We start from the raw sequence: 23,885 nt of genomic DNA, 5'->3' as shown, positions 1-23,885 counted from the left end.
TGTTATTTTATAATGGAATGAGACCAGGACAGTTTGTTACCCATTGATTTATGAAAGAAGACCCTTCATTATCTCTGTAAGAAGAAGATGTTTGTTTTTCCAGTTTCGTTCTTAGAAAAAATTGAATGCCTTTTCATACTGAGTGACTTAAAACATCTCAACTTTTCATTTTGTTTTTCATATTTTAATTTCCCTGGATAAATCCTTTATAACCTGTATAAATTAAATATAATAGGTTGTTTTATGTCAGTGGAAGCTGTTAGGTTTAAAAAAACTTAAGTACATAATGACCTAAAAAGCTTAATGGTAAGCTTTGAAACTTTTAATATCACTAAAATTGAGTACTTTAATATTTGTTTATTTGTAAAATAATTTGGGAAAACAACTTGTATACTTAAATTTTACATGATTTTTTCTGTCATTTTATATAAAAATTCCAAGTCGTAAGTACTTAAACTTCCAGTAACATAAAATGCTTGAGGTCTTAAGTCTGTTTTAGATTATTCGGTTGGGGTGAGTTCCAGAAAGAATGTTGTGGGTGTGTTTTTAATGAGTTCATGTATAGTATGACATCACTCAGTGTTAGAAATCTTTGTTCATTTCTTTTATTTCAGTTGTTGTCTTCACATTTCAGCTCACATATGCAGAGCCTTTTGGAGTTGCAGAAGACTTTTGTTTTCCTTTTCGTGTTCTCTCCAGAAACTTCCTTTATAATGCACCTGCTTTCAGGGCAAGCAGTAGGTAGAGGCAGTTAAGAGAACACCACAGGCCAGTAAATTCTAGTGACAGCAAAAATGTTTTAACACACCAGCAATAGCTTGTACTTACTTTCAAGTTAATTCCTGCAATATACAGGAACATTAAAAGTACAATATGGAGTGACTTTGTTATATAGTAAGATTCTATACATAGTTTTGTGAACACATTGGAGTTGTGTGCAAAAATAAGTGAACCATTGACATTTGTATTTATTTTTGTAACTGAATTTTAAATGTTATGCTTTGCTTATGTACTGTATAATGATTAGCACATGTTCACCATTGAGTTCTTTCTCCAGCTAAAGAGCTGAAAGTTAGACCTTTGTTCTAATTTTTTTTTTTTTTTTTTAAGTTTTGACTATGAAAAATAGTAGTGTCTGTCAGAAAATTTCGTATTTTGTAGGTGGGTAGGAAAATATTTTGGTTTTACAAATGGCAGGTTAGTGTTAGGGCTTAAAGGTAGTTTTAATTAGCTCTTAATATGTTTTATGTTTTAACATGTTTGTATTGTCTGATATAGAAAATAAATGATCTTTAACTTTCGTTGTTTTAAATTTGGGTTTGATGCTTTCAATTTGATTGTAATTTTAGAAAGCAATTATGCATAATTATTTTTTTCCAGAACAGATACGATTTACAAATTTTACTTACCATGAGAATTCAAGCATTGTAGATGGTGTGAGGATCAGACTAGATTTAGCAAGGGGATCCTGCTTTAGAGGGGTCACTGTAGTATAGGTTCTTTCCTCAGTTTTGTATTTCTAGTAATTCATACTTCTGTCATATTACCCAGAATTTGTCACCACTTAGGGTACCCTGTGCACACAAACCAAACTCATGTGAAACTTAGGTAAATTACATTGTTAGGAAAAAACTGTTAAAGGGATACTGAAGATTAGTGCATTCTGTTCCTTATAGGAAAAAGTTTGCAAGATATTTTTCATTGGCTTGGTGAGCACACATTCAAGAGGGAGAACATTTGGTTGGAGTGATTTTGATTAAAAAAAATGCCACAAAACTTTGATACCTTCACTGTAGGAATTATTTGGTAAATGGATTAGAATTTTTTCATTGATACAAGGAAACCCTGTTACTGAGTATCCTGGAGAGATACTGATGATTTTTTTTCTCTCTGATACCTGATTTCTTTTTTACTAGACTCCATGCAGCATATATATTCCTCATCAGCTATCATTTCTTTTTTTTCTTTTAATTTCTGAGTATTTATTTTTGAGAGAGAGCACGCACACAAGTCGGGAGGGGCAGAGAGATAGAGAGAGTCTCACAAACTGTGGGATCATGACCTGAGCTGAAACTGAGTTGACAAGCTTAACCAGCTGACCCACCCAGGTGCCCCTCAGTTGTCACTTCTGTTTCAGTTATATAAACAAGATTTGTTACAGTCACGTTAAATTCCTCTTTGAACCTGTATCTGTTGTTATATAATCTCAACTATACTATTACAATTTTCTTAAATTTATGTAAATTAGCAGTTTACTCAGTGCGCAGTGTATTGTAATCATTTGTTTATTTTTTGCATCCTTAATACCTGGTATGATTCTGTTACATAGGCACTTAGTAAACATTTGGTGGCTGAGGTATTAGGTGGGTGCAGAATAACGTTGACAAAGCCAATACGGAGTCAGTAAACTTTGATCAGTATGTAGGCATTTGGCCTTGGACATGTTTACTTCCTTTTCTCCTCAGTATAAAATAGCTGTAAAAGAGCATTTATTTACAGAGCCTATCATGAGGATTTACATAGGATATTTTCACAGGTAGCCTTAACAGCATATACATTGTAAGTACTCAGTGAGTGACATTAGTATTCAATGGATGATTAATCTTACTCATTACATTTAGGTTTTATTTTTCAGATTTTCAGAAACCATCAGTTCATGCTGTTTTACTTACAATTGGCAAAAACCCTCTTCAGTTAGCTTCAGCAAAAAAGAATTTACCTGATTGCTTAACTGGAAAGTTCTGGGTGGCCTGGCTTCAGATAAAACTGGATTTGGGGGTTCTTCTGATATCCGCTGTCCCTCTCCTTTCCCTCTTTCCTTTTTTACAAGACAGGCTAAGATGGCTACTGGGAGCTCCTGGCTTACGCTTTACACTGTCCCTGTAGCTAGAGAACCAGCACAGATGAAAACTTCTGTATCCACCTTCGCTCCAGCAAAAGTCCTAGAGAGAATCTGTTAACTTTGTTTGAGTCATGCTCAGCCAGAAGTAATTACTGTGACCAGAGAGAAGAGTGACTCTTCTGGTTTGCCCCGGCTCATTTATCTGTTCTTGGGACTCCAGGGTGTGATGTCAGCCTCACTCAAATGGAAAGGATTTAATTCCCAAAGATGTGTTGTAGAAATGAAAAGCATGATTTTTCAGTTACGTATTTTATTGTTTCTTCCATATACTAAACTGAATGAACACTGCACCTTTTGTGATAAGACTGAATTGAATGCCGCTGAACATCTTGGAACACACACAGAGGACTGCCACCGCCTCCCCCTACTAAGAATTATCTGCCCAAAGTGTCAGTACTGCTGAGATTGAGAACCCTGGACTAGGTTGATTACAATTAGTTGGGCTACTTAGGGGGAAAAGGGTTAAGAGAAAGGAGCCAAGATACATACTTCCCAGTCTAATTTTCATGCTTGCATGACATGAGTTTTAGAGTAAGGAAATGATGGCTAGGAGTTTGGAAGCAGTGAATAGCAAAAGACTGCATGAATCTTTGTTTCTAATGAACATTTGACATATTATTGATTCTGAAGTTACTAAAAAATGTACACATGCATTATCCTTAGTTGATGATAATACTATTGAAAAGGCAGTTCATTTAGCCTGTACATATAGGAAAGGCTCAGCTAAACAACTTAAAATTTATGTCATTAATCACAGTGTGTCCTTTTAAGAACATGGGGTAAACCTCATTATACCATAGCTGATTATGGACTGGCATTTTCATCCTCATGATACATTGATTACATTGAATTTTTACTTTGGCATTAAAAAACAGAATAACACTTCTTATGAAAACTGAAAGTGAATAAATACAAATTTATTCATGGAGGATTAATTTCCCAGATTTGTGGTGGTGGTTTCTGGACTTTCTACACACCCTCAAACCACCACCACACACACTGAACTTTGTTAACTTATTGTGACAACCCATTTTATTTGAGCTTGATTTGTTACTTAAAATTCCATAATAAGCCCTTTCCTGGGTAACTTGAATATACTAGGTGTGTTCCTGCCTTCAGAATGTTTTCGTTTACTTATAATCACATGTGAATTATATCTCCCATAATATAAAGTGGATATATTTGTGGTTGCTTTTTTAAAAATTCTAACATCTAGGCTTGGTAGTTGATATACACAACAAGAGATGTTATTTCTCTTCTGTATTTTATCCTGTGTTTTATCGTAGTGGTGGATTTTTGATTTTCTGAACTCTTGGCATTTCGTTCTGCAACAGACATTTAACAAAAGTTAGCTGTTGCCTGTTTTATTTAGATCATGGTCAAAAGTCATATTTGGAGTGTAAACTTAAGTGGAAAATAATTTGGTCTGTTTCTGGAACCAGTAGACAGTGTGATTTATTCTCTGTGGAAATGCTGATTGTTCTCATCTGTGGTTATTTTTTAGTATGTTGTCACTGTATAAAATGAGGTGTTGTATTCTCAGGGTCAGCCTGTCTAGCTGTTTTGTCACAGTTCTAGGGGTCTGGCTTGTCATTTGGCGCCATCTGGTGATGTTTGTGTACTCAGCTTAGACAGGACATCTCTGTATCCTGTGGCAATTTGCAACTTAACAGAATGATTCCAGAAGTATCTTTCAGGTCATCTGTGCTTGTTTCATAGGCCCACTATGGGCGTATTTAAGTGGGAGAACACTGGGGACTCAGGGACACACCACCTTCCATCTTTCTTAGGACTTCTTGTAAGGCCTTGTCCGCCCTCCATCCATCAGTCTCAGGAACATGAAAACTGTAGTCTTCCCCACTCCCCGCTTCAGTGAACAGAGGCTAAGCAGACAACAAAAATCAGTAGTCGTATATCCAGATTCACTTTATCATGGTAGGTTTATTGTATTTACAATTTAGAGTTTCACTAAGATTGTACCAGCAGGCTAGAGAAGGAATGAGGTTTACTAAGGAAAATTTTCTAGAGATTATCCTTGTACTTTATTTTATTTTTTTTTTAATTTTTTTTTTTTAACGTTTATTTTTGAGACAGGGAGAGACAGCATGAACGGGGGAGGGTCAGAGAGAGAGGGAGACACAGAATCCGAAACAGGCTCCAGGCTCTGAGCTGTCAGCACAGAGCCTGACGCAGGGCTTGAACTCACGGACCGTGAGATCTTGACCTGAGCCGAAGTTGGCCGCTTAACCGACTGAGCCACCCTGGCGCCCCTATCCTTGTACTTTAAAGAAGAGTATCTATTTTGGGAAACAGAAAAGTAGAACGATATTTTAAAGTGTATGTGTGTAGTGGAGGTGCAGAGTGAGACAAGGTAATTTATATGAAAACACCCAACATAGTGCTTCATACATAGGAGATGCTTAATTAGCTGTTAATTCCTTTCTTTAAAAAAATTTTTTTTTAATGTTTATTTTTGAGAGAGAGCGAGCAGGGGAAGGGCAGAGAGGGAGGGAGACACAGAATCTGAAGCAGGCTCCAGTCTCTGAGCTCTCAGCACAGGGCCCGACATGGGGCTCGAACTCACGAACTGTGAGATCATGACCTGAGCCAAAGTTGGACGCTTAACCAACAGAGCCACCCAGACACCCTGCTGTTAATTCCTTTTTTTTTTTTTTTTTTTTTTAAATAACACAGGGAACTTTGGCACTGTCGGTTATCCTCTGTCTCTTAAATACAGAGTTTTTCTTTAGCTGGTTCCTTCCTACTGGCATTTAAATGATTGTCTCCTATGTTTAAAAACCAATAAAACCAAAAACTTTCTTCAGCTCTACCTCCTCTCCCGCTGTACCTGTCTCTCCTCTCTTAAAACCAAACTTTTCAAGAGTCCCTACTTTATTTCTTTCCCTTCCATTTACTCTTCAGTCGTCTCTAGTGGGGCCTCAGCTTCCATTTCTGCACAGAAATGGCTCTTAAAACATTCCCCTCCTTGTTAGTAAGCCTATTGTACCTTTTTCAGTTGTTACACTGTTCACTGAAAAGCATTTAACCAGTCTAGCACTCCTTGAAGCATTTTCTTCCCCTAGCAGTGATGGTGTCACATTTGTTACTTTTTCTCTTTTGATTCTTCCTTGGTTTTTTTTGTCTGTGTTCCATCTTCCTGTCAGTTACATTTGCACAGGGCTCTCATCTTAGGTTTTCCTCCTTTCCTTCCACTTTTTAAATTGTGATGAGATTTAGGCTTTAGTCTTACTATAATGGAAATTCTGATGAAAGTGAAATGCTTTTTTTAAAAACGGAAAGACTCTTGTTTTATGAAAATGATTTATGTTCATTATATTTTCAAACTTCATAGAAAAATACATAAAAGAAAAAATTACCCCAAACCTTACCACCAAGAAATAAGCAGTGTTAACATTTGGTGAGCATTCTTTTAGACCTCTCATTTCAAAAATAATAGTTGTAGCTAACATCCATTGAACCTTAATAATGTGCCAGAATTGTTTTAGCGTACTTTAAATCTTTACAACCCAATATGATAATGTTGTTATCCCCATTTCACAGATGATGCAGAGAGAAGAGAAGTAACTTGCCCAAGGTCATATAGGTAGTAAATGGTGGTGATGCTATTCAAACCAAGAGAGCTTGGACTTGAGTAAACTCAAGCTAAGTCATCTTAGCTTGGCTCTGAAACAGTTATAAAATTGTTTAAATCACTTAGGCCATAAAATATGACCCAAGAACAAGAATGAAGTTAGGCAAGTCCTAGGACCATGCTGTACCTCTCAATTCTCAACATGTTGGCTTATAAGTGTGAATTATTTGTTTAATCAAACTCTTAACAAGATTTGGCATTTTTTTTTAACTTCTATGTTTTACTAATTTAGTATATGAAAATGATGATCAGCTCCTGTGGGACCCTGAGTACTTACCAGAAGATAAAGTGATTGTATTTCTTAAGGATGCATCTAGAAGAACAGGTGATGAGAAAGGTGTAGAAGCAATTCCTGAAGGATCTCACATAAAAGACAATGAACAGGTACATGAGTAAGAAGTAACTTACATTATGGGATAAATAAGTCACAGGGATGAAAGGTACAGTATAGGGAATATAGTCAATAATATTATATGGGGACACTTGTGAGCATAGCACAATGTACAGTTGTCCAATCACTGTGTTGTACACCTGAAACTAATGTAACATCGTGTGTTCTTCAGTTTAAAAGGAGAAATAACTTACAACTTTCCCCAAGTAAATTAACCATTTACATCTATAGATGCAAATGCTGTCACACTCACTCTTAAGATATCCACCAAAATTCCTATAATGTCATCAATAGGGAATCGGCGATAGCTAAGGTTACTTCATTAGTGTAATTTCAGCTAAAATAAAAATGATACCATTTTGCCTGTATATACTTTTTTTCAAAATTTTGGAGTTCCTTTGGGTATTCCTAAGAGCCTGTGGATATCATCAACTTAGGAATACTATCTGGGATAATGTTTTAGGGATATGGTAGACAAGTTGCCTACAAGTGAACCTAATGACAGCAATTTTTTTTTTTTTTTATCTTTTTTAAATCAATGCTTTTCTTTTCTCATTTATTTTAAACTAGAATAGGAGCTGCAAAAAGCCAAAAAGAAAGGATTTGTGAGTTTTATAAAATAGTTTCTTTTCATTTTTAAATTTCTGAGATATTATGGCTGCCAAGTTAGAGTATTTGCTTACCTGAACAATGTATTCAAAAGCGTTAATTAATCAGGATGGAATTTTTTTTTTCTTTTTTAATATTTGTTTATTTTTGAGAGAGAGAGAGGGAGCGTGAGTGGGGTGGGAGGGAGAGAGAGAGAGAGGGAGAAATGCAAAGTCTGAAGCAGGCTCCAGGCTCTGAGCTGTCAGCACAGAGCCCAGCATGGGGCTAGAACTCACGAACTGTGAGATCGTGACCTGAGCCAAAGTCGGATGCTCAACTGACTGAGCCACCCACGTACCCAGAATTTGTTTTTCTTCAGTGTTTTCTTTAAAATTCTGTGTTGTATTCACTGGAATTACTTGTCCTCCAGAAATGATGAACACACACACTGGATTCAGGAAAAGCTTTTACTTTCATAAGAAATTGTAGCCATGAATTATTCATACTCTGGGTCACATATTGAAGCCTTTTATTTTTCTAGGCATTATATGAATTGGTTAAATGCAATTTTGACACAGAAGAAGCACTGAGAAGATTAAGATTTAATGTAAAAGCGGCTAGAGGTAAATAATACATTTTTATTTGTTTTCATGACTTAGCAGAAATTTAGAACTTAAGATCTTCAGTCTACATAGGTATATCCTAGGTTTAGTAATACCGATCTTTCTGAATTCAGTATTTGCTGAATAACAAATAACTTGTAACATATCACGTAACTTGTGTCTAACACAAGCATTATGGGAAATGGGATTAAGTCTGGTTCTTTATGGGAAAATAAGGCCATTAAAAAACACAAAATGTCTTTTAATTTCAGGGCATTGTTAAAAATACTTTTTATGTATTGATTTTGAGAGAGAGCATGCATGCATGCATGCATGCGGGAGGGGCAGAGAGAGAAGGAAGGAGAACATTCCAAGCAGGCTCTGCACTGCCAGCACAGAGCACAACACAGGGCTCAGTTACACAGACCTTGAGATCATGACCTGAGCTGAAGTCAAGAGTCGGATGCTTAACCAGCTGAGCCACTCAGGTGCCCTTGAAGCATTTTTAATAAATATTTTCTTTTTTGATCTTGTTTAATAGCCCTGTGAGCTATGGAATATGACAGTTACTTTAATTTCAAACTGTTGAGACTAAGGTCTCTGAATTGAAGTACCTTTGCTGAGGCAAACATAATTTATAAATAATGAAGCCATAATTAAAATCAGTCCAGGTTTTGGGTTTGTTTTTTTTTTATTCTAACCAGCTCCCACTCTGCTTCACTAAGAACACTATATATTATCACATAACAAATGGAAGATATTCATTCATTCAACAAAAATTGGAAGGCAAGTTCTGAGGACATGAGGAAGTCCCTGCTCTCATGGTGCTTAGAGCCTAGGTGGGAAGCTGAAAAACAGTTATGAGTTCTTCCAAGAATTAGAAGGTTCAATTCAAATTTATTGCAGTAGGACTTGACCTAATTTGGGGAATGGTGAGGCTTGTTAGGGAAAGCTTCTAGAACAAAGTGGTATTTTTGCTGGGATGTAAGCGAATTAGGTGAGAAGGATGAGGCAGGAAATAAGTATAGACAAAGGGAAACAGCACCACAAAGTCTAAAGTTAGAAAGAACATAGTGAATTTAAGGAATTGAAAGGTAGCTAGTATAGTTAGATCATAAAGGAGAAAGTGGCCCAAGTTGAAATTGGAGAATTAGGGACCAAATCATCCAAAATTTTATTAAATACAGAGTTTTTGTCACTTTATCTTCTGCAGTCATCGGTACTAGAGCTCAGGAGTAAAATACTTCCTTATTGTTACTAGAAATTTACATTTTTATTTGTAACTGTTCATGTGCATTATTTGGGGGAGTATTGCTTTAACAGTTTTCCTACTCTTTTTGTCAGAGGAATTATCTGTTTGGACAGAAGAAGAGTGTAGAAATTTTGAACAAGGGCTAAAGGCCTATGGAAAAGATTTTCATTTGATTCAGGCTAATAAAGTAAGTAATGATATATGTTCTCTCTTTTATAAAAAGCTAGTTAACCCAGGTCATCTTATATCAGTTATTTTCTAATGTTAAACATTCTTTGACGAATGTTTTACTCTGTTAGTTTTTGGGAATTATAAACATGCCTAGACTTTCTGGCATACATTTACTAAGTGACTGTTGTCAGTGCATGATGTTAGATGACTTTAAGAATTGGACTGATTTACAAATATGTTAATCAACTTTTGTGTAGGATGTGTATATATAATGTAATTGTTTAAAACTATTTTCCATAAACTTGGGACAGATTGTTTTAAAGGAGGGTCTTTAAATTTTTAAACTTTAAAACATTTGTAACATGACATTATTTACAATTAAAATATTTTTTACATTTGTTTAAGTCCCAAGTGTCTAAAATCAGATACTTAATATTTAATTTGGTTTTAATTAAGATTTAATTTTCTAGAAGAGTATCTCAATAAATCAGCTTTATTATACATTATAATTTTATAATTGGACAATTGTATGTAACATGATCCATTTATCATTCCATATTGATAATATCAATAATACAGTGTCCGTGTATACCCAAAAGAACTGCATAATTACTTGTATTGTTTCTGTGGGAAATTAGCATGCACAAAATTAAAATCTCAATAGTTTAAGTGGAGGAAATTAAGGAATTTCTAGGTTTATGTAAATACCACATTTTTTAGCAAATAGAAATGACAAGGACCTTTGCATTACATGTTTCCTTAAAGATAGCATCTAAGTTTTGTGTGATGGCTTGTCTAGGATGGTGTTGAAAGTATCTGGGCTTACATGGGCTTAATTTAAGTCTGAGTTCTAAATAGTCTGTCCCCACATTCTTCTTACACCTCTTAATGTGATTGGGTAGTATCTACTTAATTTGTTTCACTACATATTTAATAGTATATTTTATGTTCTGTAAATAGTTGCTTATAAATCCTGTGAGTTTATTTTTCTTAATTTTGTTGTGCATTAACTAGTTTACTCTTGATTAACTTGTTGCATTTTGGTATTTGGCCTCAGACATAAAACTAATAAGAGATACTTTGAGTTGTAGCATTGGTGTCAAAAATGTATCATATTCCTTAATGTTGTGTCCAGATGAACTGATTACCTCCAGCACAGGGCATATTCTATGAAAGGCATGTATTATGCTAATGAGTAGATATGTATGTTTATGACTGTAAAAAAAAAATAGATTGTTTCGTGGTTGAAAGGGACATTTTGGATATGAGTTTTCCAGCATTCCTGCCTAGATTCAGATCAAACCATGCTGGATTACCTAGGGGAGGGGACCCCTGGAATGGTAAGCTGGAATAATAACTAGCAGCAGCAACCCTCCAGAATCCCTTTTTTAAGAAATAAGAACCTATTAGGTGACTGGAAACTACTAGTCAAAAAAACCTTTAATGTAATATGGAAAATAAGACCTTTATTTCTTTGTAAGTATTTGGGATGGTGATATTTCTGTGTTCCAGAGGTCAGCTGACCTATCGATACCTAATATACTCTAGTGAACAAAAAAAGAGGACAGTAATTCTTTAAGGAGAAGAATGGTCCAGTGAAAACATTAAGACTTTGTTTTTATTCCTGAAATTGAAGTTTGGATCTTAAACATAAGTTCTATGTAGGCTTACTTTATTGAAGATTTTTCATAATATTGTTAACTTTGCATGCCCCAAAATACCTTTTCAATTTTTGCTCTCAGTAAAATACAGTCGACTTGGCTGGTGTCTGTATAGAATTAAGATTCTAAAGGAGGCAAAAAAAAAAAAAAAAAAAAAAAAAAAAGCTTGAGAAGATGATAAAAACAAAAACAAAAACCTTGATAGCTTTCAGTCTTAGAGCAGCATGGGCCAAACTTGTAAAGTGCAAGCATAGGGGAAGAAAGAAAAATATGTCCGGTAGTGAAATGAGGATGTCATCAAATTGACTTTAGATGCAGTCAGTCCCACAGGATACTTACTTCAAGATTAGACATTTATGGGTTCAAGCTATATGGTCTTGCATTCCAGCACTTATGCAGATACCTTTTTTCTTTATTTTAAACTCTCAGTACTTTATTACATACATTAACCCTACCAGCTTTGCAAGCTAACTAAGTATTGAAAAGGGGGATGTTGTCCACATCATTTGCCAGTCTCATTGGTGTTGAACATTTATGTAAGGAGAGCCATTCAGTCGCATAGGTAGATATAGCACCAGTTACTGGAGTAACTTAGTAAACAAAGAATTAGCTTTGGCATTATTATACCTTTCAACTCATTATGGAATATTCTCAGCCTTTCTAGAAAGTAAAATAACTGAGTCTGGATCACCAGTAAGACCTCTAAGAGAATCTTTTAAATGGGAATTTAAAAGTAGACTCCCTAGGTATTCTGTGAGTAAAAGCATACTGTTCATAACATTAATTTTAAATAAATGCCACTTTCAGATATTTTCAATAGAGGAGTATTTATTTGTATAGTAAATTAAGATGCATTTATTTATTTATTTATTTATTTAAATGTTTATTTTTGAGCAAGAGAGAATGAGGTGCAAAGTGCAAAGCAAGGGAGGAGCAAAGAGGGAGACACAGAATCCGAAGCAGGCCTCAGGCTCTGAGCTATTAGCACAGAGCCTGAAGCGGGGTCTGAACTCACCAAAGTCGTACACTTAACCGACTGAGCCACCCAGGTGGCCCAGATTAAGATGGTTTTAAAAAGCGTGATGCTAAATATCTGAAGATTTGTTGCCAGTGTATTATTTCTCTCCATGGGGATTCATAAAGAATAGTTTTAACAAAGCTGCTGCAGTGTTGTATTTTATACGTACAGTATTATATATTACTTAAGGTACAGCTAAATTTTTCACACTTCAGATATTTTTCATGAAATAATTCCTTTAAGGAGGAGATGATTGTTAAAAACAAGTGTTTGTTTCTTATAGGTTCGAACAAGGTCAGTTGGTGAATGTGTAGCATTCTATTATATGTGGAAAAAATCTGAACGTTATGATTTCTTTGCTCAGCAAACGCGATTTGGAAAAAAGAAATATAATCTTCATCCTGGTGTAACGTGAGTTTACTTTTTTCTGTCGAGTCATATATTTTTGCTTTTGGATTTTTCTTGAGAAAATTGTGATTTTTAGAATCTTCCTTTTTCACTAGGATATGAGTTTACATTAGTTTAAAGTTATCCATTTACAGATAATATCTTCATAGGCCATTTAGACTTCAGTGTCTTATGAAACATTATAAACTACAATTCATAATATTTGAGACAATAAATACATCAAAGCAAATGTTAGAGTATGTTTTCAGGAGAGAAAACGGATCAGAATAGCTGTTAAAAGCATGTTTTAGTTCACTTCTGTTCCATTCAGTATAAGCACATAGTTTTTATCTAATACTGTGAGCACAGTGAGAACAGAAAAGAGACTCTTCAAAGAAAACTATGGAGCTGAATGCCTCATAGAAGCTCATTAAAGAATGGAAATTAGTATTTTTCCTTGTCTAATCTATTTTTGATCCCAGAAACCAAAATAAGGTTTGGGTATAGATGATATAAAAGGGAAAAGACAGAGAAAATAAATCAGGTCAGATTTCATTTTTTAAATGATTTCATTTTCATTTTTGTTACAAAGTGTTCTAAATAGGAAAGAACATGCGCATGATGACTTCCCTTTTCCCCGATTTCCTGAAACCTTTGCTCTAACAGAAATAGTATATAATAGTCATCCAACTTTAGCTTACTCCCAGTGATACAGGGAGTATGGGTTGTTATTGAATGTAGTCTTTATGTAAAATGCGTCCGTCATATGTCTGTGTCAGTCGCTGGGCACCAAAATCTGAGCCTTATTTAGTCTAGCTTTGGAAAAAACTGTCCTGCTGCCTCTAGGAATTTACTTTAGGTACATAGAGTATTGAATGAACCCTTCATCTCACGTGAGTTGTTCTAAAATGCTGATGAATTGGTCAGGTGGATTTAACTTCACCATTCTATCCTTCATTATTTCCTGCTGTTCACAAAATACAAATAATACTCAGTTGTGATTTTATTTGGTCAGCGTGCACCAGTAAAGTTCTTAGGGCTGGCCAAATAACTGCCTTTGAAAGATGTGCTTATATGCATATTTGATTGTGCTTTAAACTCTAGGCTGGACTGCTTCTGGTCATGTTCATTTACAGGTGTCTCTGCTGGTCACTTCCCTGGAGGATCACACACTCTAAAAATCCAAAGCAAAATTATCTAAAAGGGAATAATGGGTACGGTTGCCCCTGGACATCCTGGGACATTGGACTCTGCCTCATCCCTCATTATTCAAAGCTCACGATGCCTAGAGTGGAATTCCATAAAGAGTATTCCAAATTTAATTGCTTAATGTTATAAATTTATAGTTAATTTTTTTTCTTGATGATTTATTGGTAGTATTGAGGTATAATGACATAGAACGAGATATAGCTATGTAGGCTTCAGAGTGTATCTTAAAGTAGTCACAATTTTCAAGCTATTCTGTAGGGAAAAGCCATAGTAACATCTTTCATTTTTTTCACCCATTTCAGAAATATTGTTCACACACGAACTACAGGCAATCTGTCGTCATCAGCAGTAAGAACATAAGAATTGCCTTGCTGGGTCAGACCCATGGTTCATCCCGTTTTCTCTTTCAGAAAGCATCACCAAGGGAAGTGTTGTGGGCTGGCTTAGTTGGTCGTGTGTGCTGTCAAGCTCAACAGGTTAGGTAGGGATGTGCCGCCAAACATTGTAGTTTCTTATTAACAATCTGGCCATAGCTTCTGGAAACTTTTTGAAGATACTTCTGTCTACAACCTTGATTCCTCTTAGGGTTAAGTATCTGTAGGTGGAATAGCCACAGTTAAAAGTAGTCCCATACCACATCTTTTCTCATGCTTGAAGATTTTACAGTGCCCCCTGGTGTAATGGTATGAAGTGAACAAACGTGGTTTTCCCTGTAGGCGAAAATACTATGGTTTTGTAGGCTTTAGTTATGTCCCTTCTGTGTGTTCCATATTTTTGGTTTTGTTTTTTCTTTAACTGAACAAACTAATTTTTTACTCCTACTTACCCCTTTTAGCTATGTTACATCTTCTATGAGAAGCTGTGACCAGACCGTACCTTATTTCCCAAAGGGCAGAAATTGTGGTTTTCTGTAAATATGGAGATTCTTTTCTAGTTTGCTTCCAGGACCTTCTTCTGTTAGTAGTTGCACTTTGAGTGCACAAAACATTATTAGAAATGTGAGTTTTTTCATCTTTTTAGTCAAAATCCATAGAGCACGTTATCCTGAAAGTCATTTGTTCATTTTTCTGTGACATTTTTACCTTCCAGTTTGTTCACCAAAATGAAGTGCATTTGCCACTTTCATGCCTCATAAGCCGCCTCTGCAAGATTCTACTGCAGATTCTCTCTACTCACTACCTGGAAGATTTGGTAGTCATACGCAAATTAGAGATTTTATTGCAACAGGCTTGCAAATATTTTTTTTTTAAGTAAAAACTTAACCCAGCATAACTCCGATTATCTGAATGCTACTCCAGCCTCCTGGATGGCCCACCTGACTTCTTCCTTAAGCACTATGGATGCCATTAATCTTTAAGAAATAATAGTAATTCTTCTACAATACCATTGTGGTATCCAGTTAACTCTGGCTTCCTTTGCTTGGCTTTTAACATCCTCCATTATCCATTTCCACCATACCAAATTTATTTCCAACAAGTCCTCATCATGTATCATCTGTTCTTATTTAGTCATAGCTTCTGTAATCCCTTTGGCATTCATACTCATTTCTGTTTCTGTGTACTTCCAGTTCGTTACATAATTGTTCTGGAATTATGATGAATGGCATTAAGCTGAAGGGGACTTAAAGACCATCAGATTTATTTCCCTCCATTTATAGAGGAGGAAAATAAGGCCTAGAATGTTAAGTTGATTAGCTTATGGTTACATACATTTCTTTGATATGTGTTTTGTACCTCAGACTGTTGGAAACTTCACATCCCTATATTTATTCTATCCCCATAACCTAGGGGACAGTCTGATCATGTAGTTTGATGTTATAACTACAGTTTATAGTCTTTGGTGAACTGTTAACACAGACTTTCAGTAAAATCCTAAGCCTTTTCCACTGTTGCCTTCTCACCCACATGCTTACTTGCTCAGAAATTCTAAAGATTTGTCTTAATATTCCTATTATAATTATTGTGAGGAATGTTTTAAATAATGACTTTTAAGTTTTTTTTGAGCTTCTACTCTGTGCTATGCACAACTTAGGCCAGGTGGTACAGTGATGACAAAAAGACTAAAATTCCTGCCTTTAGGGAATTAGTTAAATGCAGGTATCAGCACACTTTCTCTGTAAAGAGCTACAGAGTAAGTATTTTAGGCTTTGCAGGCCTTAAATTCTCTGGCAACTACCCAGCTCTGCTCTTGTACAAAAGCAATCTTAGATACTATGTAAATGAGTGGGTGTGGCTGTGTTCCATCAAATATTATTCACAAAACCTGTGGCCTGCCCATGGGCCCCAGTTTGCAGACCTTTATTCTGGTGACTTAATAGCACTTCATAGTTTACAAAACACTTTCCTACACATACCTTTTGCAACAGCCCTGTGTGGTAGACACATACATGATTTTATATAGGTAAAGACACTAAACTTTCAGAGATGAGTGTTTAGCTCAGATCTTGTAACCCCAACCCAAAGTCACTTAGTACAGACAGCTCTTCTCCCATCCCATATAGTTCAGGAACAACCTAGGGAAGAAGTGAGCACACCTCTAATGATATATTGGTAGACAAAGGCAGCACATAAGCCGAGGAATTTAGGGAGCTTTTTGTAGCTCAGATTTAGCAGGAAGATAATATACGAAATATCCAGGAAAGTTCAGGGAAATGATTCATTGGTAGGCCCTAATTTGGCTTTGAGGTATTGCTGTAGCCATCACAGAGTCTTGAGGAGCTTTAAAATTGCAATCTGTGTTTGTTCAGAAATTATTTTGTACTCCCTCTGATTGGCATCATCCCTGTCTCTTCACTTACAGATCCTCTGATTTTAGTTGGGCCACTCTGAGCACTTGCCTGTAGTTTTAAAACTTCCTATAGGTCTCTAAAATTTGCTAGTTTAAAAGCCTTTATGCATTTTCCCAACAAACATAACCAGAGGAGCTTTCCATTTAAATGTTCAGATCCTGGTGGGATAGAGGAGGCAATGGAATGAATGTAAGTGAAAATTAGGACATATTTGCTAATAAAGCCTTCTAAATTTAACCTCAGTTTTAGTTTTCAGCTTTTTTAAATATAAGAAGGTGATTGTTTCATTATTTCACTTTATTTTAAGGGATTACATGGATCGTCTTCTAGATGAAAGTGAAAGTGCTGCTTCTAGTCGAGCACCATCCCCTCCCCCAACTGCCTCAAACAGTAGTAACAGCCAGTCTGAGAAAGAAGACGGCACTATAAGCAATAGTAATCAGAATGGTAAGCAACCAAAGAAACTCTTCTGTTTGTTCCTAATGAAGGGCACTTGTCTTTAGTAGCATGGGCAATTCAGTTTTGGTTTGGATTAAACTTCCAAAGCAGAAGTTAAAAATAATAATTGTCAGTACCCATGGCACATACATAATATGAACATACGTACATAAGCTTAATAAGAATATACTATCAATAGTGACCATTTCTTCTAAGAAATTTATTCTTGAGTAGCATGTATTAGTCGGGATGCTTGGATAGAAACACTCTTGTTAACTCTTAGAGCACAACTCCAGCGCCATTTCACATCAAAGTACATAGATATTTATGAAATACTTTGAGAGCCGTAACACTTTATCAGAAAAGTGCTTTAAGCATTTGGTGAAAAGTAGTAGATAACAAGGGCTTGAATAGTTTTTTCTTTGCTAGTGTAATATCCTTGAAGGATGAGAAAAGATAAAGCAGGTGTCAGGCTCTGCATTAATACTCTACAGAAACGTTCCTATATTTATCTCTGTGAGAAAGAAGTAAATGGCATTCCATTTTGTTTAAGGTTCAGGTAACGTTCTTGTTTAAAATGTATAATGGACCAAAGGTCACTGTGTTAGTAAGACCTAGTCAGAAAATTATTTTGACTTCTACTTTAATTAAAATCCTAAGTAAGACAAGCCTTCCACTCCTCTTGAGGAGGAAACGGGTGAATTAGAGACAAGCTCTGCACACCTGTATTCTGATGTAACAGTCTTAGGGGAGGGCCAGGGAGAGTTGACCTCACCGACAGAAATAGAAGAGGAACACTGTGAAAGACTGTCCCTTATTCTGACCTTTGGTCTCACACTGGCACCACTGGAGCAAATATATTTTGTTCATTTAATGACCCCTCTCTGTTCCCTCACTGCTTCCCCCTAAGAACAAGTCATACAAACAGAAAAGAGGGCCCGGCAGCCATTTCCTGGTCTAAAAAGATTCGATGACGTGTTGTCTAATGCTATCCTGAGGTAGAGTAAAAAGCTAAAACTCTGATCTTAGGACTGGGGGATAGAAGCTCAGGGATGCAAATAGTTAATACTACTTTGGTCTTTCCCTGTTTGCTCATAACACCAAATAAATTTTCCTTTTTTTTGTTTTTCCCTTTTTTAACCATTTGATGAAAACATGCAGTTTGACCTAAGAAGGTATATATAAATTAAGTTATTCAGTAGTCCAGAAGCCATTTACCTAGGTACCCACAATCAAGATTCCTAGGTTTTCAAGGAAAGGATGGATTTCGCCAGTTCAGTTTTCTTTCTTTTGTAAGGGGCTTAGTGTCTTGAAATCTCATTTTTTACCTACTCACAGTGGTCACTTAGCTCTTTGTGCTTTACTGTAACAGAATGGTTCCTTCTGCATCATGGTGCATAACATCCCCGTATGCATGTATGGGTTGAGTGCACTTTTGAGTTGGGGAAATAGAATATTTTCTTGGACCAAATATAATATTTGAAGCTCATCCTTTATACTGAATATTTTTCAGATAATTAAAAGTTAATTCTCTCCTGTGGTGCATTCTGTATTTTACATTAAATGTCTGTCTCCACAATGTCTACTCCATTTTGCAGTCAACTGTAACATGCCCTTTTCACTGTTACTTTTATCAGAATAATTATTCTTACCTACTATGGAGACATTTGTGTTTGCTTTCATCACTTTCAAATGTATGTTTGGACAGTGCCAGCATTACTTATTTTAACATAGTGGCAGATTATTTAAATCTATGTAGATAAATATGTGATCTTTACCTTTAAAACACAGTACCCATGGGTTTATTTACATTAAGAATGAAAAAGTCTTGTCATTTTATACGGCAGTAGAAAACTCGAGCTTCTAAGGAATGTAAAATTTTTTTTACATAGTATTAGAAAGTTATAACCATTTTGCTAAGTCTAATAATTTGCGCATATCTTTGCTTTAATTTATCTTATTAGACTGCTGGACCCAGTGCTTATTTGTGGTCACATTATACCAACATGCTTCTAATATATGCCAAATTCTATTACTTCTTTATGTTTATAACTTAATCTTCACAACAACCCTGTAAGGTAAATCTCTTACTACCCTCATTGTACATGTGGTGAAACTGAGGTACACAGAACGTAAATAACTTTTGCCAAAGGTTACGCAGTTACTAAGTAAATAGAGCCAGCATTCAGACTGTATATATACATAGATTTGGTATCTCTCATCCTTGATGAAAAGCTATTCCATAATAGCTGTTTTTGAATAGTTTACAAATTTAGCTTTTTAATACTAGCAGTTTCACTTATGTTTCTTCCAACGTAGGGGTGTCATCTAATGGACCAGGTGAAATGTTGAACAAAGAAGAAATAAAAGCTGAAGGGTTACATGTGAATGGACCAACAGGTGGAAATAAGAAACCACTTCATGCAGATGTGGATACTAATGGTTATGAAACAGATAACCTTACCACTGACCCAAAACTTGCCCATATGACTGCAAGAAATGAAAATGATTTTGATGAAAAAAGTGAGAGACCTGCCAAAAGGCGAAGGGTAAACAGCAATGGAAAAGAAAGTCCAGGTTCTTCTGAATTTTTCCAGGAAGCAGTGTCACATGGAAAATTTGAAGAACTTGAAAACACCGATGACTAAATTTTAGACTTATTTTACTTTCTTTGGAGTAAAATCTGGTGTGACTAAAATTTTCAGGGTTGATGGGTTACCTTAAAAAGTTGATTTCCTTGAAGCAGTTGGTTAAATTTGAAATGAGTCCTGATTTTAGTAAGATTTCATAATTCTGCCCTTTGTAGACTTTTTACTTTAAAAGTGTAAAGACCCTGTTAAGGCTATAACAAATAGTTTAGTAAATTTGAATGAACTATGGAAATATCTGTACCTTCTCATTTGATGTGTTAATCTTAAAAGCTCACTACCGGTACTTTTTGCTTAGTTTGATGGCAGAGAAGAAAAAACCAAGTTCTGATTTCTGTTGAACACCAGTTTTTCTGAGTTTCTTGAAATGTCTTCTTTTTTTAAGACATTTTCTCTCCATACAAATTGAGTGTCATTGTTAAGGAAACCCTTATGAATCCTGAAAGTTATGCTAGCATGATTTTTTATATATAGAAGTTTAAAAATAAACCAAGTCAGGTTTGTATATGTAAAATTGTTGACATCAATGATGTCTTTCCATATTCTTATCTGGGCTTAAGAAATACATTCTGTATTTTTCCAGATTCTTTGTAGCCTTTGAAAGATTTTTACAGTACATATGTCTTGACTGAGCTGTCCTTTCTTAATACAAAAGCTTGTATAATTTTCTTAACTTGTACAGTTGGTAAACTTTTATGAGAGGAATTGATATTCTGAGTCTGTCAGCTTTCATTTTATTTTGCTAAGGTTTTTCTAATGAATTTTTAAGTGTTTGTGTAGTAACTAAGTCATGTTTCTTATACAGGTGGTAAAAGCATTCATAAAGGATTGTGAAAATTTGTTTTTTCAAATTTCTACTTAAGGACAAATAGTTTGAGAATTCTGAAATTAAGCATGATACCTAGATCGCATAGTTTGTTTTGCGTTTGCTATAATTTTCAAAATTATTTTTGAAGCAAAAGTTTAATGTTAGCTTAAGTGCTTAAATGTATCATGCTGACCAGAATCCTGTTCGATTATTTTTATATGCATTATAAAATTTCCCATTTTTGCATTAACTAAACAGGGGAAAAGGTCAAGCAATATTTAGATATTGGCACACACAAGGAGTTGGCAGATAACAATATTGATTTTATGTGGAAAAAGTGGTGAAGTTGAGTGTATTTCCAAAATGAAGATAAGATGAATAACCATTGCTCTGTGTGATTACAAATAGGATCATCTATTTGCATAGCCTTTCAAGAGTGCCATTTTATTTTTAGTGCAAAATTCTTGTTAAAAATGTAGTTTTATACAGCTGATAGACCAACCTATATCCAAACTTTTATAAAAGATTATTAACTATTCTTGTTTTTTTCACACAGGCATACCCCAAATGCTTCTACCAATTCATTTTCAGCCATCAGTTCAAGAGCCAATGCCTTTTTAAAATAAATCTTCTGTGGTCTTGTTTTTAATGGCTCAACTGTTTAATACAATTGAGTAAAGGTTTGCACTGAGAAATTATGGTTTAGGCCTTACCCCCATGAAGTATTACTGTTAACATATGTTCAGAACTGCTTCCTTCCACCAATGTGAACAACTCTTTTCCCCAAACAGTGTTAAAAAGCCACTTGACAACACTTGACTTCATATAATGTACGTTCACTGTTACTACATACATATCCAAGTAAATCAGAGTTTTGGGTGGAACTGTTGAGAAGCCTGAACTTTTTGTTTTTGTTTTGTTTTACCCTACAACATTTAATTCATCCAGAATGGCAGCTTTAGCAGATGGTCACAATCCATTTTCTAAATCAGTTTTTATTACACAAATCCAAAGTATCCTAGCTCCTAGCTCATTGTCAAAGATGGTCTATAGACGTGTTTCAAATGAATAGTGACGCTGTACTTTTTAAGTTGTTGCAATATTAGAGACGCTGTTTTCACCTTTTTTTTAAGATGCATTTTGTTTGCAGGTTTGTGAAGTTCTTGGAAACTAATTACAGGAACATTTTTATTAAATTCTCAGGCATGTTTGCAAATATGGCACATGTATACATGTTAGGAAATTTTACTTTTCTTAATCTTACCTTTTTAAAGTATACCTAATAAAAAGACATTCCACTACTATAATACATAATGCTCAGCCTTTCATGAAGAAATATGAATTGTATTTTGTGTTTATACAGGTATTTCACAGTACTTTGTTCTTCATAATGCAGCCACTATAACTTGATAAGTCATTGCACTACTTTAAAATTTTTAGTAATATCATGAATTTAATTTGCTTTAAGATTTAGTACATTTCATAACTCTTGAACTCTTAAACTGCATTGGGAAAAGAAGACTTTGTTAATAGTTAGTTTTCCCCCACCCCATACCCACCCTCAGCAAAGCACTATCATTTTCATTTGAAATGGTATTGTTTTATGATGTGTTTTCAAATGGAGTTCAGAATCTGCAACTCAGTTCAACATAAATCTGTTGAGCTTTAAAATGTATTTGAATATTTAAATAGGCATTTAAAATTATGAATTAGATGTTTTTAAATTTATGCATAGTAATTTTGCACTGTAAAATAATTCCCTTTTCCCATTCCCTGTCTGCCATTCTGAATATGCTTATTAAAATATTTTTTTAAACATACTTGTCTACATAATGCCGTGTGAATGATTTTCCTTAGATTGATTCACTAGGTTTTAATTACAGATTTTAAGTGTATATAATACATACTGTTTACAATGCAAAATATGTATAATCTCTGGCCGTCCTTCTCCTAGATCTCTCACATGAACTAGTGTTTGAGTGGCTTCTGGTCCCTTTGACCTCATCTTAGATGATGTATTTTTGTCTTTTTTTTCCTCCAAGGGGATCTTTTGGTTTGCAGACCTTTATTCACCCACCTTCCTCTAAACTATGTAATTAGAAATTTACCCCATCTTTTGTAGTGCAGTTCGTATCACATAATATTTTTCAAAAAACTTCTGTCACAATATTTACTTTTTTCTAAATGGAAAATTAGGGCGCCTGGGTGGCGCAGTCGGTTAAGCGTCCGACTTCAGCCAGGTCACGATCTCGCGGTCCGTGAGTTCGAGCCCCGCGTCAGGCTCTGGGCCGATGGCTCGGAGCCTGGAGCCTGTTTCCGATTCTGTGTCTCCCTCTCTCTCTGCCCCTCCCCCGTTCATGCTCTGTCTCTCTCTGTCCCAAAAATAAATAAAAAATGTTGAAAAAAAAAAAAAATTTTAAATGGAAAATTAAGTGTGGGCATTTTTAATAAGTGAGGGTTGGTGAGTTTCCATAGGCAAGGTGTATGCTGATGACTCTAGAGGTGTGTAACTGGCTCTGTATCACTACTAAATGCCAAAACAGAAATAAAAAGTTTCCCACACGTAATCCATATTCATGAAAATTGCCAGTGTGGAAAGTCATATGGGGAAGAATAGGAATTTTCCAAATTTTAAACCTTTTGTTCTTTTTAAAAATCACTTTTTTTTCTGTATTCTATGATTCCACTATTTAAAATTTTTAATCATAAAATCAACTCTTCAATAATCAAGTTTATCCTTTGCAAAGTCTTACAAGTCATGGGCTGATGGATTAGCCTCATTTTCTAATAATAGCAGTTTTTCATAACCTCATTTATTATGTACTCTTAGGTACCGAGCTGACATCTTTTGACATCTGTAAGTACATGAGTTTTTCCTTTTCTGACCATGATCATTTTTTTTTTTATTTTCACTTGTGTTTATACTAGTTCCTATGACTTATTTAGGATGTATGATATATTCAAAATGTCATTTCGCTTGCTCGAAGGCCTCTGAACACCATCTTAAAGGCAACCTAGTCTGTGAAGGACATTGAAGAAACTGCCATGGAGCTGAACTCCCAATTCTCCTTTGTGCCAACTGATAGGAAAGGCTTCTTCACATTTAAATGTCAACAGTGACAAGTTTGCTTGTATCGTCTTCTCCGGCAAATATCTGGGCCTATACTTGTACCAGCTACAAGGGTTGGCTTGTGGCTTCAGATAACGTGTGGCATGTTTTCTTTTTCAAAGAGAAGGCATTCATTAGTAGTGGTAGAAGTGTATGCTGAGCACAGAGCATGCAAAAGGAAGAAACAGGCATGATCTCAGGGAAACAGTTCACCAGACTCTGCCAGAGCATTCTAGCTAAGATTGTCCTTGAGCTTAATAT

General features: G+C 35.3%; 1 protein-coding gene across 14 annotated transcripts in view; it reads left to right on the top strand.

The window, feature by feature from the left end:
- Positions 1-22,335, top strand: part of MIER1 (MIER1 transcriptional regulator) — a 60,274-nt gene extending 37,939 nt beyond the window's left edge. For 12 of the 14 annotated variants that reach the window (XM_058717043.1, XM_058717042.1, XM_058717040.1 and 9 more), the window contains 6 exons: positions 6,787-6,938; positions 8,075-8,156; positions 9,480-9,574; positions 12,521-12,648; positions 16,929-17,068; positions 19,379-22,335. In XM_058717043.1, the coding sequence (XP_058573026.1) occupies positions 6,787-6,938; positions 8,075-8,156; positions 9,480-9,574; positions 12,521-12,648; positions 16,929-17,068; positions 19,379-19,707 (926 nt within the window). In that variant the 3' untranslated portion in view covers positions 19,708-22,335. Of the gene's footprint in view, positions 1-6,786; positions 6,939-8,074; positions 8,157-9,479; positions 9,575-12,520; positions 12,649-14,135; positions 16,500-16,928; positions 17,069-19,378 lie in introns of those variants that run through there. The other 2 variants (XR_009258073.1, XM_058717048.1) reach the window with 2 other exon arrangements.
- The last annotated feature ends 1,550 nt before the right edge of the window (positions 22,336-23,885 follow it).

This window comes from Neofelis nebulosa, chromosome 2 (assembly GCF_028018385.1).
Source record: "Neofelis nebulosa isolate mNeoNeb1 chromosome 2, mNeoNeb1.pri, whole genome shotgun sequence".
Lineage (NCBI taxonomy): Eukaryota > Metazoa > Chordata > Mammalia > Carnivora > Felidae > Neofelis > Neofelis nebulosa.
The sequence above is the reverse complement of the archived record's forward strand: the minus strand, read 5'-3'. Positions and strand labels throughout refer to the sequence as shown.